General features: G+C 39.5%; 1 protein-coding gene across 1 annotated transcript; it reads right to left on the reverse strand.

The window, feature by feature from the left end:
- Nucleotides 1–2,141: 2,141 nt before the first annotated feature.
- On the reverse strand, nt 2,142–4,457 carry LOC118736130. Its single transcript, XM_036466228.1, has one exon. The coding sequence runs from the start codon at nt 4,455–4,457 to the stop codon at nt 2,142–2,144; it is 2,316 nt and encodes a 771-aa protein (XP_036322121.1).
- Nucleotides 4,458–16,878: the final 12,421 nt, after the last annotated feature.

A 16,878-nucleotide genomic window follows, 5' to 3' on the forward strand; every position in this document is an offset into this window, starting at 1 on the left:
TCCTTCTATATAGGTTGTGAGTGTCTGTGGTTTTGTCGTTGCCCTTGTCTTTGTTTCTGCCCTTGTATCTTGCTCTCAAAGAGCCATGAGGCTACTTATCTTATGGTTGGGACGTTGGGCGAGAAATAAAAAGTCAATATTTTGCGCTTACAATTCACTAGAGAAAATCTGAAATTCATTTATTAACTCGAATACCATTTATCCAAATATCATACAACAACAATTTGCATTTGTGCTTCTTAAGCACCCAGTTTCCCCACCTCAACTTGTCACGCTGCCTGCTGCAGAGAGAAAGAAATAACGAGAGTCGATAGTCCAACTTCGACCCAACATTGCACTCGCTATTTTTAACTGCTCATACAGAGTGGTACTTAAAGTACCGAGTAGCCAGGGATATATTATAACTTACATACTAGTTGAAAAGGCTGAAACACATACGATGCGCCAGGTTTAAAAGCATCGTAACACTCCCCCCTTGTAAACTTGATGCCTCATCGTCGAGTTTACACAGAAATATCTAGTTTTGCTAATTTTACAGCAGGCCGAGTCAACAGTCCTTGTGAGGTTTTGACGATGGCACTGCGAGTCTGACCGTCCTTGGCGCGAAATATCTCAACTACCATACCCTTCATCCAGGTATTGCGTCCGCTAGTGGCATCAACAACAATGACAATGTCGCCAATGTTGATTAGAGCTGGCGGATTCTGGTGCCATTTTGCGCGCCGAGTTAGGCCAGGCAGATACTCCCTCATACAGCGCTTCCAAAACTGGTTAGCAGGCTGCGATGTAACTTTGAAATTCTCTCGGAATGCTGATCCGCTATCATCTTCGTTGCTGCGTTCTCTTAGTCCGCTGGAACTACCCAGCAAAAAATGGTTCGGAGTAAGAGCCTCGTCGTTCGGGGTATCGAGCGGAATGTAAGTGAGGGGTCTGGAGTTCAAAATATTCTCTATATCCGCCAGCGCTGCTCTCAAGGTGTGCTCGTGTACACCGGAATCGCCAAGAATATCTGAAAGTATTGATTTTACGGATCTAATCATTCTCTCGCAGGCGTCGCCCAAGTGTGGCGCGACCGGGGGAATAAAGCGGCATTCTACGCCGGGATAACTTTGCTCCAGCGCATCAGAGGAAAGTTCCCATGTGTGGCGCGGCCGGGGGAATAAAGCGCCATTCTACGCCGGGATAATTTTGCTCCAGCGCATCAGAGGAAAGTTTTTCCAACTCCTTGAGGAGAACTCTACTTGCGCCTCGAAAATTTGTAGCATTGTCGGAGATAATTCGCCTCGGCACGCCACGACGACTGGCAAACTGCTTCAAGACGAGTAGAAATGCATCTGTAGAAAGCGAATGTGTGATCTCAATGTGAACGGCCCGCACAGTGAGGCAAGTAAATAATACCCCCTAACGTTTTTGGTGACGTCTGCCGTCTACTACGTCCAGCGGTCCAAAATAATCCACTCCGGTGAAAGTGAATGGCCGAGTGTTGATAGCGAGTCGTTCTGGTGGCAGCGATCCCATTTTAGGAGGTTATGGTGTCGCTTTACGTATTCGGCAGACTCGACACTTCTTCGCAACTGCGCTAACTAATCCTCTCAAAACGCATATCCAGTATATTTGGCGTACCTCATTGACGATAATTTCCTTGTGGCGATGATATTTTCGGTGGAACAAATCAACAATTAAAAATGTTACCGGGTGATTACGTGATAGAATAATTGGCCGTTTTATGCTGACGGGAACTCCTTCGATTGAGTCTATGCGTCCTTTTACTCGGAGCAGCCCTGTTTCATCTATGAAAGGAGAACATTTAAAAATTATACTCTTACGACTTACAAATTGTCCTCTCTGGAGGCATTCTATCTCCTCTGCAAAAGCTTCGTACTGGCAGTTTACGAGAACTAAGATTTCTGCACTTTTTATGGTGGTATCTTCAATTACCGTCCGAAGGAAACCTGACTGAATCTGATGTTTGTTGACTAAACGAAGAAACCGTAAGACAACTTTCACAGAGCCATGCAGCCGTTCCCACTTGCTGAACCTTGTCATCTCTGGTAAGATAGGGCGCAACGGTGTTTATCATGCTGACATCTATGTGCTGTATTGGCTCAGACTCAGTAGCGTACGATAGTGGTTTTAGGCCATTATGACTCGGGGAGTTGTAAGAATTGGGGACCGTTAAACCATCTTGAGTCTCCGTCAAGTTTTGTAAACTGTTTCCACTTCGTAGCGTCATCGGCCACATTGTTCGCAGAGCGCACCCACCTCCAATCGTCCACGTACGTTGACTCTAAAATTTCGCCATCCCTTAACGCTACGAGCTGATTAAATTTGCGCGCATCGGATCTCACCCAATAGAGAACATTCTTCGAATCGGTCCAATATATCTCCTTAAATACGGGTAAAGTCATCTCTTTTCTTATGAATTTCGAAAGTCGTAATCCCAAAATAGCACAAATCAGTTCCAGGCGCGGTATAGACACGGGCTTTAAAGGCGTAACTCGAGACCTGGATGCTACCAGGCAGAAGCTCACCGTACCATCGACTGCGGCTCTCAAATAAGCTGCCGTTGCATACGCGGCCGTGCTTGCGTCGCAAAATATGTGAAGCTGTAACTCCGGGCTACGACTAGCTAGAGGATAGCAGCGTGGTATGCGAATACGAGTTATTTGCGGTAGTATCCGGATCCAAGACCACCACGCCTTGCAGTCTGCCTCGTTGATGGGATCATCCCAAACGCATCCTGATCTCCATATATTTTGTAAAATTATCTTGGCTTGTATCATGTAAAACCCTATCAATCCAATAGACATGATCACTCTGAGAATGCTGCGCTTCGAGGGATGTATGTTCTCATTAAAAACTGCCCGGTTGAATCTTTCAACGAATGTGAGCTCGTCTGTTTGAGGCATCCACCACATGCCTAGGACCTTTTCGAACGTCGCAGTAGATTCTTTAAGGCACTTGTTGCTTTGTGCTTTTGTACCCGAAATGGCTTCGAGTACTTTGGCAGAATTGGAGAGCCACTTACGCATTACAAAACCACCCTCACTGTGTATGTGCTTCACCTGTCCCGCAACCGTGATCATCTCCCGTTCAGTGTCAACACTCTGCAACCAGTCGTCTACATAAGTGTTGCGATTAATAGCATCAACCGCTTTCGGAAACTCATTGCTAAATCGGCCAGCGTTTTTGTTTTTTATGAAGTTGGCTAGGGTTGGGGAGCAGGCAGCTCCAAATGTTATGACGGCCATTACGTAAACGTCCGGCTCCCGGTGGCGTTCTCCGGATCGCCAGAGAAACTGTTGAGCCCGTTGATCCTCACTGCGTACTCGGATCTGGTGAAACATCTCTCGAATATCCCCTGTGATTGCAACAGAGTGCTCCCGAAATCGAATCAATACACCAAGTAGCGATGCCAGCATATCGGGTCCTTTAAGAAGGTAAGTGTTCAATGCCACACCGTTCACAGTCGCGGCAGCATCCCACACCACTCTAATTTTACCTTTATTTTTATTGGTCACAGTAAAACTAGGAAGGAACCACGATCTTCCGCCTTTGCATAATTTTCGGATATACCCCTTCTCCTCAAAGACTTTTAGCTGTACGTTAAGAACCTCTCGTAAGTTGGGGTCCCGACTCATCCTTCGTTCCAAGCAGTCAAGTCGTCGGATCGCCATCGACCATGACTCAGGCAGATTGATGTGGTCATATTTCCACAACAAACCGGTCTCCCATTTTTTCAGCTCCGGATGATATTCAGTAGATGACTCCATAATTTCTAGAGCCCGCTCATCGGACTTGGAACGCAGCGAATCGGGTTTCAAGCAGACTTCCACTGCCTCCAAAGCGTAATTTTCCTTGATGATTTCATCCAATCTCACAGCAGGCTCGCAAGAGCATATATGCATCACTCTATTGTAGTTTATGGATGGTTCAGTACGACGCCCATACACAGACCAACCAATCCTGGACTTGGTCGCTATAAGAGGATTACCTTCACTTTCCTTGACTGTAAGAGGCACACCAAGTTTAGCGTTGTCAATCCCGAGAAGTATCGTGGCGCGAACAGCGTTGTATGGTTCGATCGTTAGGTGCCTTAGGTGACTATGCGAATCCAGAATTTCTTGTGTTAGCGAGTGTTCTGGAAGGTCAAGGCTGGATATGGTGCGAACGCTTGGAAGATAAAAGCGTGGAGATGTGTCACTAGTTGGTGAGATACCCACAGTGATCACTTTAGAGTCAGGCTCATTTTGGGTGATGTCTCCAGTCCAACGTAGGCAAAGGTCCTCAGAAGGGCCATCCAAGCCAAGTTCTTCAGCCACGTGTCTCTCCAGCAATGTACACGCAGACCCATCGTCGATGAGCGCATATGTTTTCATTGACCTCGACTTTCCATACAAAGTTATCGGAACGTACCGGAACATAGCTTTTGTTGATTGACTCTTAATATGCGGCATAACAGTCTCGTTGGTTTTTTTTTGTCATTCGGTGTAGGTAGATCGTACGAATGAAGGAGTATGTGATGAGGTTTGGAGCAACCGTCGATACTGCAGCGATTATTAAGTCGACAGTTTTTTAAAAAATGTTTCTTGAAGCACCTAATGCATAATTTCTGTTCACGTACAAAGCGCCACCTCTCGTTTGTCGTTAGAGCGCGGAAAAGCTTACAGTTTTCTAGCCGATGGTCACCGTCACAGCTAGCGCAGCGTAAATGTGAATTGGCACCATCACGGCTTACCACGTTGTGGACCAAAAGCCTTGACTTAGAACTTTTGTTGTTGCCTTTGGCCTCTTCATTCGGGGTGTTGCTAACGGTGCCACCGACAGTGACCACCTGACTTGCACATGTGGCCATTTTAAAAAGCCAATCGTCAAACTCACATATACCTACTTGTAGCAGTGACACCTGGTGTCGACCGCACTCCAGCTTCAGGTCACAAGGTAGTTTGCATATCAGCTCAGAGAGAAGCAAAGGGTCATTTAAATATGCAGACAGTCCAATGACCTCAGGACGGCCATACAGCATTCTCAGCGTTTCAATGGCTTGTGATGCTGTCGATGGTGTCATGAGCTTGCCTCTCACGGCAAGGCGCCGCCCTTGAGATTCCGCTGAAGTCGTATAAGGTTTTCGGCGTCAGTGAAGCCACACTGCTGCGTTAACTGCTCAAAGCTGGATATAAATCTTCTGGTTTGCCAGTGAAGTGCGGCAGATCCCTGCTGATCACTTGCCGTGACGCCATCTGTGCAGTCGACAGCGTAGTCTCAGAAACTAGTGCTGGGGCGAAGGGAGCATGTCCATCTGACAACTGTTGCCATCGACGATATCCCCCTAATTGTTTTGCGATGCTCCCAGCCGTGTGTTATTCATCGCTTCACTATAATTGTTAGGTGCCGGTTGCTGAGGCGGATTACCCAACAAGTGTGCCGAGATGACACTCTGAGTGAATTCGCCGTAGCTTGGCTGGGAACACATATTCTGCAGAGTTGGTGGTGGAGCTTCGAGCGTGGAGTGTAGAACGAAACGCGAATCTAATGCAGAGGGACTTTTGTGTGTGTCCGCGAAGGGATGGTATGCCAGGTGCATGGCAGGTGGCAGGCCGGTTTGCACTGATGGACGGCGGTTCTCAAACGCGATAGCCGATGCTGAGTGTAACGGCATTCGCGACTGTGCTGTTACGTATCTGGTGTTACCTGGAACACCTGCCCACGTGGATAGCGCAGGTTCATCAAGATGTTCTTTACTGCCTGCTAGGTGTGTTGCCGACCCACGTAGAAGCCGTGCTGCACCACGTGATGCCCGTTCGTGCATACCCCTCTGCCGATGTAGCCCACATCGTATGAGGAGCGCCGGAATGCGCCGAAACTTCAACGTCATGCAGCATATATGTTCCAGATTGTGCGTACCCATCGGAAGATGTAGCACATATGAACGCTCGGTCAATTTTACCTCAGCCCCAGAAGTAACTGCGAGATCAAAGCATGTGGCTACCGGGGTCTCAGAAACAGCCTTTGACATCCCGTTACCCATCACCAATAACGGCGACTGTCCGTCGCTGGCAGTCATCCGCTGAATTTGGATTCATCATAGCTAATTTTCCAAAAAATATTTACGCCGCAAATATTTTCGAATGTTGGGACGTTGGGCGAGAAATAAATAGTCAATATTTTGCGCTTACAATTCACTGGCGAAAATCTGAAATTCATTTATTAACTCGAATACCATTAATACATATATCATACAACAAACATAACAAAAATGAAAATAGTGGAAATAAGCAAACGATAATTTACAAGACGTCTTAGCACGGTGCATAGGCAACTGGCTGAGTCAGTGGGATCGTCGGTTCGAATCCTACTGAAAGAAGTCTGATGAGGAAATGTGGTGATTTCCGAAATCTGCATAGGCAACTGGCTGAGTCAGTGGGATCGTCGGTTCGAATCCTACTGAAAGAAGTCTGATGAGGAAATGTGGTGATTTCTGAAATAGCTATCACTTCTACCATTTTTTCAAATTATTGTTGCTTTTCCACAATAAATTTTCATTTAAAAAATGGCCTCGAGCTCATTATAAAATTGTTGAATATAATTGTTAAAAGGCCAAAAAATAACAAAAAACAAATAACTTAAGGACGAGCACACCTAAAAGTTAAGCATTCTAAAAATAGAATTATTAGCACAAACCAACAAAACCAACAACCACATGATCAAGTGAATTGCAGCGGAATAGCTGCGCTTGATTGTGTTGGCATAACAAAAATGAAAATAGTGGAAATAAGCAAACGATAATTTACAAGGCGTCTTAGCACGGTGCATAGGCAACTGGCTGAGTCAGTGGGATCGTCGGTTCGAATCCTACTAAAAGAAGACTGATGAGGAAATGTGGTGATTTCCGAAATAGCTATCACTTCTACCATTTTTTCAAATTATTGTTGCTTTTCCACAATAAATTTTCATTTAAAAAATGGCCTCGAGCTCATTATAAAATTGTTGAATATAATTGTTACTTCCACTTGAATTAGAATATTGAGTGTCTGGCGCTGATTGATGGGCGAACAGAAGGTCTGAGGTATATACAGTATCGGTCATATCTATAGCACGCCATTTCAAAGTGATATTGTGTGCAACTTATGTTTATTTATTTATTTTTGAGAATTTTCAATTAAAATGCAAACACTTCCGAGAAAAAAGTTTGAAATTTAGGTGAAAATTTGTTGCACTTTTTTGAAGTTTTCTACAAATTTTTCAACTTGGGTTTATATGGGGTTTGTTAGAGAAAGAACTGTATTTTAATTGAAAATTCTTAAAAATAAATAAATAAGCATAAGTGGCACACAATATCACTTTGAAATGGCGTGCTATAGATATTATATACGATACTGTACATACATACATACACGGATCTCTATGTTCTCTACAGATCCGTATGTACTATTTAAATTTAAACAAATAAAAAAATTTTACAAGTTTAGTTATTGGGGTAATTTATGTCGCTCTCAATAAATTTTCGCAATAATCTTATCAACCGTTATGTTAAATTACGGAGTCCTTACGATTTTTTGCGGATTACATATTGAAAACAAGGTTGGTCTACTTTTTTCCAAAAGTTTAACCCATCAATTCGAACCAGAACGGGCCTTTTTGACCCACCGTGGAAAAAAATGGCTTATAGATGGTTAAAATTTCCACTAAAATATAAAGCGCCAAATTTTTCTAGGGAGAACCGAATGTAATGAAAAATAATACTAATGTTTACCATGAAGAGGGAACTCATGCGTGAATAGGGGGCGGCTGCATTGAACCTTAACGCCACTGTGGAGTGGGTAATGCAAATACAGATGCCAGGGCCACTTGAACCTTTAACGCCACTGTGGAGTGGGTAATGAAAATACAGATGCCAGGGCAGAAACAAAGAGAACCACATTTCTAAAGAAAAAGTGCAAAAAAGCGCATACGCATACGCAAAAATTAAGTTTTATTTTCTGAGCAAAAAATAAAACTCAAGAAATAACGATTATTTTCCGAGAAATAAATAAAACTTAAAACGTAACCATTATTTTACGAGCAAAAAATAAAACTTAAAACGTAACCATTATTTTCCGTGCAAAAAATAAATCTTAAAACGTAACGATTATTTTCCGAGCAAAAAATAAAACTCAGTTAATAACGATTAAAAAGTGATTTTTAAAATAAAACTTATAACCGTTACGGTCCCTGTAATGATTTTTTTCCAAGCAAAAAATAAAACTCAAAACATAACGATAAAACTCAAAAAATAATCGTTATGTATTGAGCAAAAAATAAAACTCAGTTGATAACGATTAAAAAGTGATTTTTATAATAACAGTTATAACCGTTACGGTCCCTGCTTTCATTCCATGGTTTTTTACAGCAGATATATGTACATATTATTCATTAAACAAAAATTTTGTAAATTTTTTATAAATATATAGGTAGTTTACTCTATAATACAAACCATCTATATATTAATACGCTAACGAAATCCCATACAAATCTATTCCTCCGTACTGCTCCTATGTTTCTCAGCCGATTTGATGATTGTTCGTTTGTTCGAACGGTTTTTCAAAGAGGTGCGCGTTTTGTTTGTTTTTCCGGCAGGTGGCGCGGGAGTCGAGTTATTCCGAAAAGTTACATTTATGATCCGATTTACTTCAAATTCAAAATACGTGTTACTAACATCAAGAGAAATATGCGCGCAAAAAGACCCGATAGGTAGCTCCAGAGCCAAGTTATTCTAATTCCTGTATAAGCCTATGAATGCCTGCTTTGGTTTCAACCTACTATCTATATATTAGCGTATTAACGAAATCCCATACAAATCTATTCCTCCTTACTGTTCCTATGAATTATAAAATTATTTAACGGAAAATATATCACTCCACCTAATAAATAAATAATATTAGTGACCTGGACGATCAAGAGGTGCTCATGTATCTAAAAAACGTCACAAACAAATTGAAAGTGTATGAAAAAGTGAGGTGGTCGAATTTCGACAACGGGACGATACTAGTTTACATAAATATACGTTTCAAACTTTTTGTAGAAAAATTTGCAAATTTTCAGCAAATTAGATCTTAATAACTTTATTTTTATAAAAAATTTACGAATAACATTTATTCTGAAAAACATGAATATTGTACAGGAAATATCTGTACGAAAATTTGTATACAAAATTTTACAAGAATCCAGGGTTTGACTAAAAACTTCATTTGAATATAAACTTAAGCGATTTTACATAATTAGTGATAAATTGTATTTCTTGCATTTTCCGTTATTTCCATTATATGGTAGATAGGTAGGTAAAACGCAAAATCTGAATTTAGACGTAAGTTCAACTTAAAAATGCATTTTACTCAGGGACCGCAAATAACGATTACTTTTGAAATTTTCTACTAAAAAAATCACACTGAAAGAGAAATGCTGCGTGCATAAGTACACCAATATATTTCTTACTACTCGAAATACCTTCAGCGGCACTGCGTATAAGAGGTTGTGTTTTTTAAGGCTTCGTTGATGAACTTTATGGTGTTTTCATTACTGCAGTCGAGTGTTTGTTCGAGGTTGACTTCCTGAGATGGCGCAATCCTTGAGAATGTGTTCAACAGTTAGGGTCGTCCCACATTGGGTGCATTCTGATGATCTGCCGCCACTAAAATGGTGCCTGGTACTGAAGTTGGTTACACAGACTCTCATTCGTGCTATTTTAATACAGTCGTCCCTAGTGAAGTTTTCGTTATAGTGTGGTCTTTTAAGTTGCGTGTTGTGTGTTTTTAAAAAAGTGCTTGATGTCTGCCACAGAGTATTTTTTATGTTTGCAGCTTCTACTTTGTGAAAATTTTTAATGATTGCGCTTAAACATGGAACATCAGCAAAGAATTTTTACTTCAAAATAAAATTAGTTAATGGGTTTTTAATGCTTGTTATATTTTTAATTCCATAAATTATTGCAATAGCATTCTTTTAAACATTTGAATGTTAATACAAAAAAAATCATTAGCATTATTTCTTCGGAATTAATGCATTGAAATTTTCATTTACATTAAATATCAAAAATTAATGCATTAATCTTTTTCATTTACATTAAAATGCTATGCATTAAAAAATTTAATGCATTTTTCACAACTCTGATTAATACTATGACAGAGAACACGCAGTATACGTCGCATGAATATGCGGATGTTCACCTAATTTACGGTGAAGCTCGCTCTAATGGCAGAGCTGCTCAAAGACTCTATGCAGAGCGATACCCCAATCGTCGGCATCCGGGTCGTGAAGTATTCGCCCGGACCCATGGAGAAATATATGAAGGTAAGTGATTTTTTACACCTTTCTTGTTTGCTTGCTTGTTAACTATCATTTTTCACTTTTTTAAGGCCGGATATTGGAAGGCGTGGCGGCGAAACAGGACGTCCTGCAACGGTAGATGTTGAAGTTGTGTTAGAGGAAGTGGAACTAGGTCCATCAACTTCAGTGAGAATGATGGAAAGACGGACGGGAATACCAAAAACTACAGTTCACAAAGCTTTAAAAGACCATCGATTTCATTCCTACCACATCCAACGTGTTCAAGCTCTACAAGAAAGAGATTACCTGTCGAGGGTTAGATTTTGCCGTGAAGTGTTGCGAATGCATGAATCAGACCCCAACTTTTTTAATAAAATAATTTGGAGCGATGAACCATCATGCAAACGTGATGGTTATTTTAATTTACATAACCTTCACAGTTGGCAGATAGACAATCCTCACGAAATGAGAGAAGATCGTTCGCAGTACCGGTACAAAATAAATTTATGGTGCGGTATTTTTAATTGTCAGATATTGGGACCTGTGGAACTGCCGCCAACGCTCAACCCTCACAGTTATTTAGAGTTCCTTCAGGAACGGCTTCCAACTCTTTTAGAAGATGTACCCTTAAGCCTGCGGCGAAGACTTTGGCTGCAAAATAACGGGTGCCCTCCTCACAACGGGCGTGAAGTAAGAGCTTATTTAGACGAAACTTATCCTCGCCGATGGATTGGACGATACGGGCCAATCACTTGGCATGCTCGATCTCCACACCTGAATCCATTCGATTTTTTCTACAGGGGATGTCTTAAGGACAAAATTTATTCAAAAACAATTCAAAACGAAGAGCATTTCCGGGAACAAATAAAGGGAGCTACTGCTGAGATAGCCCAATTGAGTTTAAGATCTCTAAAAGTGTATTTTCTTAAAAGGTGCCGAGCTTGTATTAGAGTAGAAGGTCGCCAATTTGAGCATATTTTATCAATAAATGAATAAATTTTTCTTCAAACAACTCATGTATATTTAATTTCACGTGAACCCATCCTTCACAAAAAATATTGATAGATATAGCCCTTGTTATAGACTCTAGTTCGAATTCCGGTAAGTAACATAAAATAATGTCAGGAGCAGGTAATAATGTACCTTTGTACTATTTAGCATGTCATTGGTCGGTAACAAGAGCAACTTAAATTTAAATCTATTAAATACATTCTAGCGTGTCTCAGTCCTTTGCCCACAAAAGCGGCTATAACTTTTTTTTTCTATTCGAAACAGTAAGAGTGGCACCTTTCTGAAATCTTTTTTAAATGAGCAATATTTTTACGTAATGTAAAGTTATAGCTCAGTACATTTTTTTTCACCACAGATAGTCAAAGTTGGGGAAGAAAATATCAAAAAGTTAAAAATCCCAAAATAGTCATAATTTTATGATGGTTCCTTAATATATTTGAACTTCTTTGCATTTGAGTATGGAGAAGCAACTATCTGGAAGTATTTTACATAAAAAATTTACTAAGTGTAGCCTGGTTTGTAGATGCAGTTAAAGAAAATACATGAAAAGGCACGATTTTTTTTAAATTAAAAAAATGTAAATATATTGCAAAAACGGTAACACTTTTACCTCAAATTTTTTTGTTTATCAGAGAGCTCTTGGCGCTTGATCTAGTTTAGCCTAGTCAAAACGAGTTTGTCCTAAGACCGGGGTTGGCAGGTAACATATATTCACAACTACTTAGATGAACAGCGCAAGCTTGTCTCTAGTATTTGTAAACCATTTAGGGGATTCCCTTAAACTGTTACTGATTTAGCTGCTAAATTTACCGAACTGTTAAGCAGCAAGGACTCAAAATCTTTGTATTGAGCTTCAACGACTAGAGCATCCTTCGGTGTTGGTGTTAGGAGTCCGGAAGCCGTTCTGTAACATTTATTTAAGGCTACATCTATTTTTTTAATATTAATTTTTGAGGTCCATCCATAGAGCGTTATGCAGTGCCGCAAAACTCCTTTTGTGTTTTTCAGTTTCCATATGCGGACCTTTTTTCCTTGTGCAAATAACTTTGAGCAAATTATTTACCTTGTCTAAATTACTTTTAATTTTTTTCGTGTGTTCATTCCATCGTAAGTTTCTGGTGAATGTCACTCCTAGTATTCTCATAGTTGTTTTAAAGTTTATGTCTACACTCCTAATCGTAGTTCTAGTAAAATCGCAATTTCGCTTCTTGCAGATGTGAAGAGCTTCTATTTTGTCCCCAGGTATAACTGCGCCTGTATTTGTTGCCCATTGGTGTATTTTTGCGTCGAAGATATTTAACCTTCTGCTCACTTCCTCTGCTGTTCCAGAGGCCAGGGCAAATATATTATCCGCGAAAATGCCCATATAATCTATACCGGATTAGTTTACTAACAATTTTGAGAGTGTGTTTGTGTAAATATTAAAGAGCAGGACCGATAAAGGGGAACCTTGAGGTATTCCATTGTCAATAGTGTGAGTATGTGACAAAAAACCTTCAACTTTAACTGTAACCCTTCTATGAGAGAGAAAGGAGAGCACAAAGTTTAGCAACATTTTTGGGGCACCCCATGCATGAAGCTCTTGTATTATTTGCGAGGAATCGAATGCTTCTTCTAAGTCCTCGGAGATGACAACACAGTGTTTGCTATTTTGTAGATTTGCTTTGATCTGATTTTCTAGAAGGTGACAGATGGTATGTACTCCGTGGTCGGGTATATAAGCATGTTGAATGCTTATTATTCGGGATTTAAACACTTTCCATAGTCTTTTCGAAAAAAGCTTTTCTAGAATTTTAGACAGAACTGGTAACAGGGATATAGGGCGATAACCTTCGCTACTATTTTGATTCTTTCCAGGTCTTGGTATTAGCGCTAGAATGGCATGTTTCCAGTCATCAGGGTATACTCCTGTTCTAAGAATTTGACTGTATAACTCACATATCGCTGATTTTTAAGGGAAGGTGAAGCGTTTTTGACCATCCTGTATGTGATTTTGTCATGACCGGGCGTGGTGCCTTTGAGGCGTTTTAGTGTTAGATTTAATTCTATAAGCGTTACTTCTTCTAGTATGTAGTTGTTTACGTTACCTTCTTGCATTTGGTTGATGTTTATTTGCCTTCTCTTAACTACTTCAGGACTGAATTGGCTATTTGATCCTATCGAACTCCATACATTTGCAAAGTTGTTTGCTATTTGCTGTTGGTGGTTGATTACTTTATTATTTACAAGAATAGGTGGAAAATTTGGTGTTTTATGAGATTTAATGGTTTTCACTTTTCTCCATAAGCTTTTTGTGTCGATAGTTGGGTTTAATGAATTAACGAATCGCTTCCAGTTATCTTGTTTGGCTTGTTTGCATGCCCTTCTTACTTGTGCACATGCCTTTTTATAGCTTAAAACTCGTGTGAAAGTTCCTCTCTCTTTTAGCTTTTTCCAGGCTTTGTTTTTTAGGCTTATCAACCTGCTAATTTCGCTATTGAACCAAATCGGGGAGTTTCTTTCTTTTGGTGGTTTGCTAGTTGGCATGGATTCGTTAGCTGATTTTCGTTTAATTCTCTTGATTTGTGCGGCTTCTTTGTTAATGTTGCTTGATTGAACAAATTTCCTTTGAAGCTGCTCTGTTTTGTCTTTAAAGAGTTCCCAGTTGGCTTTGTGCTCTTTGAATTTCCCTATGAACTTTTTCGGTATATTCGAAATCTCGGTGTGCATTAGTATAGGAAAGTGGTCCGACATAATTGATGTTAAGCAATTCCATGTCAACGCAGCTGCTAGTTCAGATCTTGCCATGGACAAGGATTGCAGTTCCAGCTTTAGCATATGTAAAGCTTTTATTGTGGTGAAAAACTTTATAATTAGTAAGGTGTAGGAAGTTTATATTTTTGTTCGTTATGTGTGTCTCTTGGAGTAGTATAATCTCAGGCTTATGTTTTGCTACTAGATATTCTAACGCGTATTTGTTGTTCGTGAAACCTTGTAGGTTCCACTGCAGTATTGAAAAGTTTATGCCAATGGTCATTTAATAAGCGAAGTGTCTAGTCTTAAGTGTGTTGTTCATTTTCTAAAGCTTGTAGCGTTCTTTTGTAGGTATTTGGCGAGATGAAGACATTTAAATGTGGGTATTTTTTGTATATATCTGCGCAAGGCGACATTTCCATGTCACAGCTTTGGGTGTGTGTGTTATTTTTTTCGTTGCTCTTTGTTCTAGGTGGGCTTGAGCTGCTTTTCGATGCTGTTGTTGATGTGCTTTGATTTGATTGGTCTAGTGTTGTTGTAAGCTGAGGTCCATAGTTGGAGTTAGAAATATTCTTTTGAATGTTATTTGAAGGTGATTTAGTTTTGTTTTGAATTTCATTATTGCTTTTGAGTGATCTTGTTTTATCTTGATTTTGAATGTTATTTGAAGGTTGAGTAATATATGAAGAAATATGATTGCTTTTTTCGCTCTGTATTTGTTCGACTGCTGTGGTTTGGTCGTTTCTTGCAGTTTGTGCGTATGAAGGCTTGCTTTTTTGCCTATTCCTAGGTTCAATTTGGTATGCTGTGGGATTGCTGTTGTACACTTTCCAGGCTTCACGAACAGTACACCGGCGTTCAGCTTTAATTTTGGGAAGCTGGGACAAGTGGGGTCTTCGGAAGTGTGCGTGTTTTTACAAGTGTTTTTCGGATGCCCAAGTTTTTGGCAATTTCTGCACCTCATCGGGTTGGGGATATATTCCCGGACTGCGACTCTTTCCCATCCTAAACTGATCTTTTCTGGCCTCCGAATAAGATTGAAGGTGACAATTGCTGCTCCCGTTGGTGTTGCTACGTCATTAGTTATTTTCATTATTTTCCTAATTTCGATAACTTGTTGGCACGCTAATCCTTCCATTAATTCTTCTTCAGACAGTTTTATTATATTTCTAGAAAAGATGCGTCCCTGTGTTGAGTTTAGGTATTTGTGCGATGTAATTTTGACGGGTACTATATCAACATGAGTGGCTTTAGGAAAATGTTCCGCTGCTTTTCGGTTTCGGGTTTTTATGAGCAAGTCGCCAGATTTAAGCTCAGTAACTTCAGTTTACTCTGTACTTATGTGTTTAAGGCCCGTTTCTATCGGAAAAACATTGTAAGATGACAAAGGTCGAACTTCTTCGCCGTTTTTTGATGCAATTGCAGTTGCTATTAGATAGCGCGGTATGTGGTCATCATTTTGTTTAATTTCAGTTAATGGTATAAAATCGTCGTTCCTCATTCGTTTGCAGTGGTTGGTTTGAGAAGAAAGGTTGACATCTGGATCAAAGCTTTTAAACCTATTCTTAAAGGGGGGGTCAACCCCGTTCATAATTGTTTTTTTTTTTATAAGCCGGGATATAAGTTTTGCACTGTCACTTTAGAAAAGGAAGTGGTGGAAAGTGTAAGTTTTTGTTGGCACTTGTGGTAAATCACACTAGCACACTAATACTTTAATACAGTACTTTACGCGTCGAACGCTCTGGTTGAACTGTTTTTATTTTTATTTTTTATTCAGAAAATAAACGTTATGTTTTGAGTTTTATTTTTTGCTCGGAAAATAATAGTTACGTTTTAAGTTTTATTTTCTGCTCGGAAAATAATGGTTACGTTTTAAGTTTTATTTATTGATCGGAAAATTATCGTTACGTTTTGAGTTTTATTATTTGCTCGGAAAATAATCGTTACATTTTAAGTTGCTCGGAAAATAATCGTTACGTTTTAAGTTTTATTTTTTGCTCGGAAAATATACGTTACGTTTTAAGTTTTATTTTTTGCTCGGAAAGTAATCGTTATTTCTTGAGTTTTATTTTTTGCTCAGAAAATAAAACTTCATTTTTGCGTATGCATATGCGCATGCGTGAATAAAAAAAAAAATAGACAGGGCGGCTGCATTGAACTTTTAACGCCACCGCGGAGTGGGTAATGAAAATACAGAAGCAAGATACAAATTCATCATTATTTATCTTTAACTTTGTCCTGTTCTTCATCTTTATCATTGGCTTGATCCTTCTATAAAGGTTGTGTGTGGTTTTGTCGTTGTCCTTGTCTTTGTTTCTGCCCTTGTATTTTGCTCTCTGTATTTTCATTACCCACTCCACAGTGGCGTTAAAAGTTCAATGCAGCCGCCCCCTGTCTATTCACGCATGCGCATAGGCATACGCAAAAACCAAGTTTTATTTTCTGAGCAAAAAATAAAACTCAAGAAATAACGATTATTTTCCGAGCAAAAAATAAAACTTAAAACGTAACGATTACTTTCCGAGCAAAAAATAAAACTTAAAACGTAACGATTATTTTCCGAGCAAAAAATAAGACTAAAATGTAACCATTATTTTCTGAGCAAAAAATAAAACTCAAAACGTAACGATTATTTCCCGATCAAAAAATAAAACTTAAAACGTAACCATTATTTTCCGAGCAAAAAACACAACTTAAAACGTAATGATTATTTTCCAAGCAAAAAATAAAACTCAAAACATAACGATTATTTTCTGAGTAAAAAATAAAATTAAAAAAATAATCGTTATGTACTGAGCAAAAAATAAACTCAGTTGATAACGATTAAAAAGT

The sequence above is a fragment of the Rhagoletis pomonella genome, unplaced genomic scaffold (assembly GCF_013731165.1).
Source record: "Rhagoletis pomonella isolate Grant_MI unplaced genomic scaffold, Rhpom_1.0 Rhpom_scaffold_00003, whole genome shotgun sequence".
Classification (NCBI taxonomy): Eukaryota; Metazoa; Arthropoda; class Insecta; order Diptera; family Tephritidae; genus Rhagoletis; species Rhagoletis pomonella.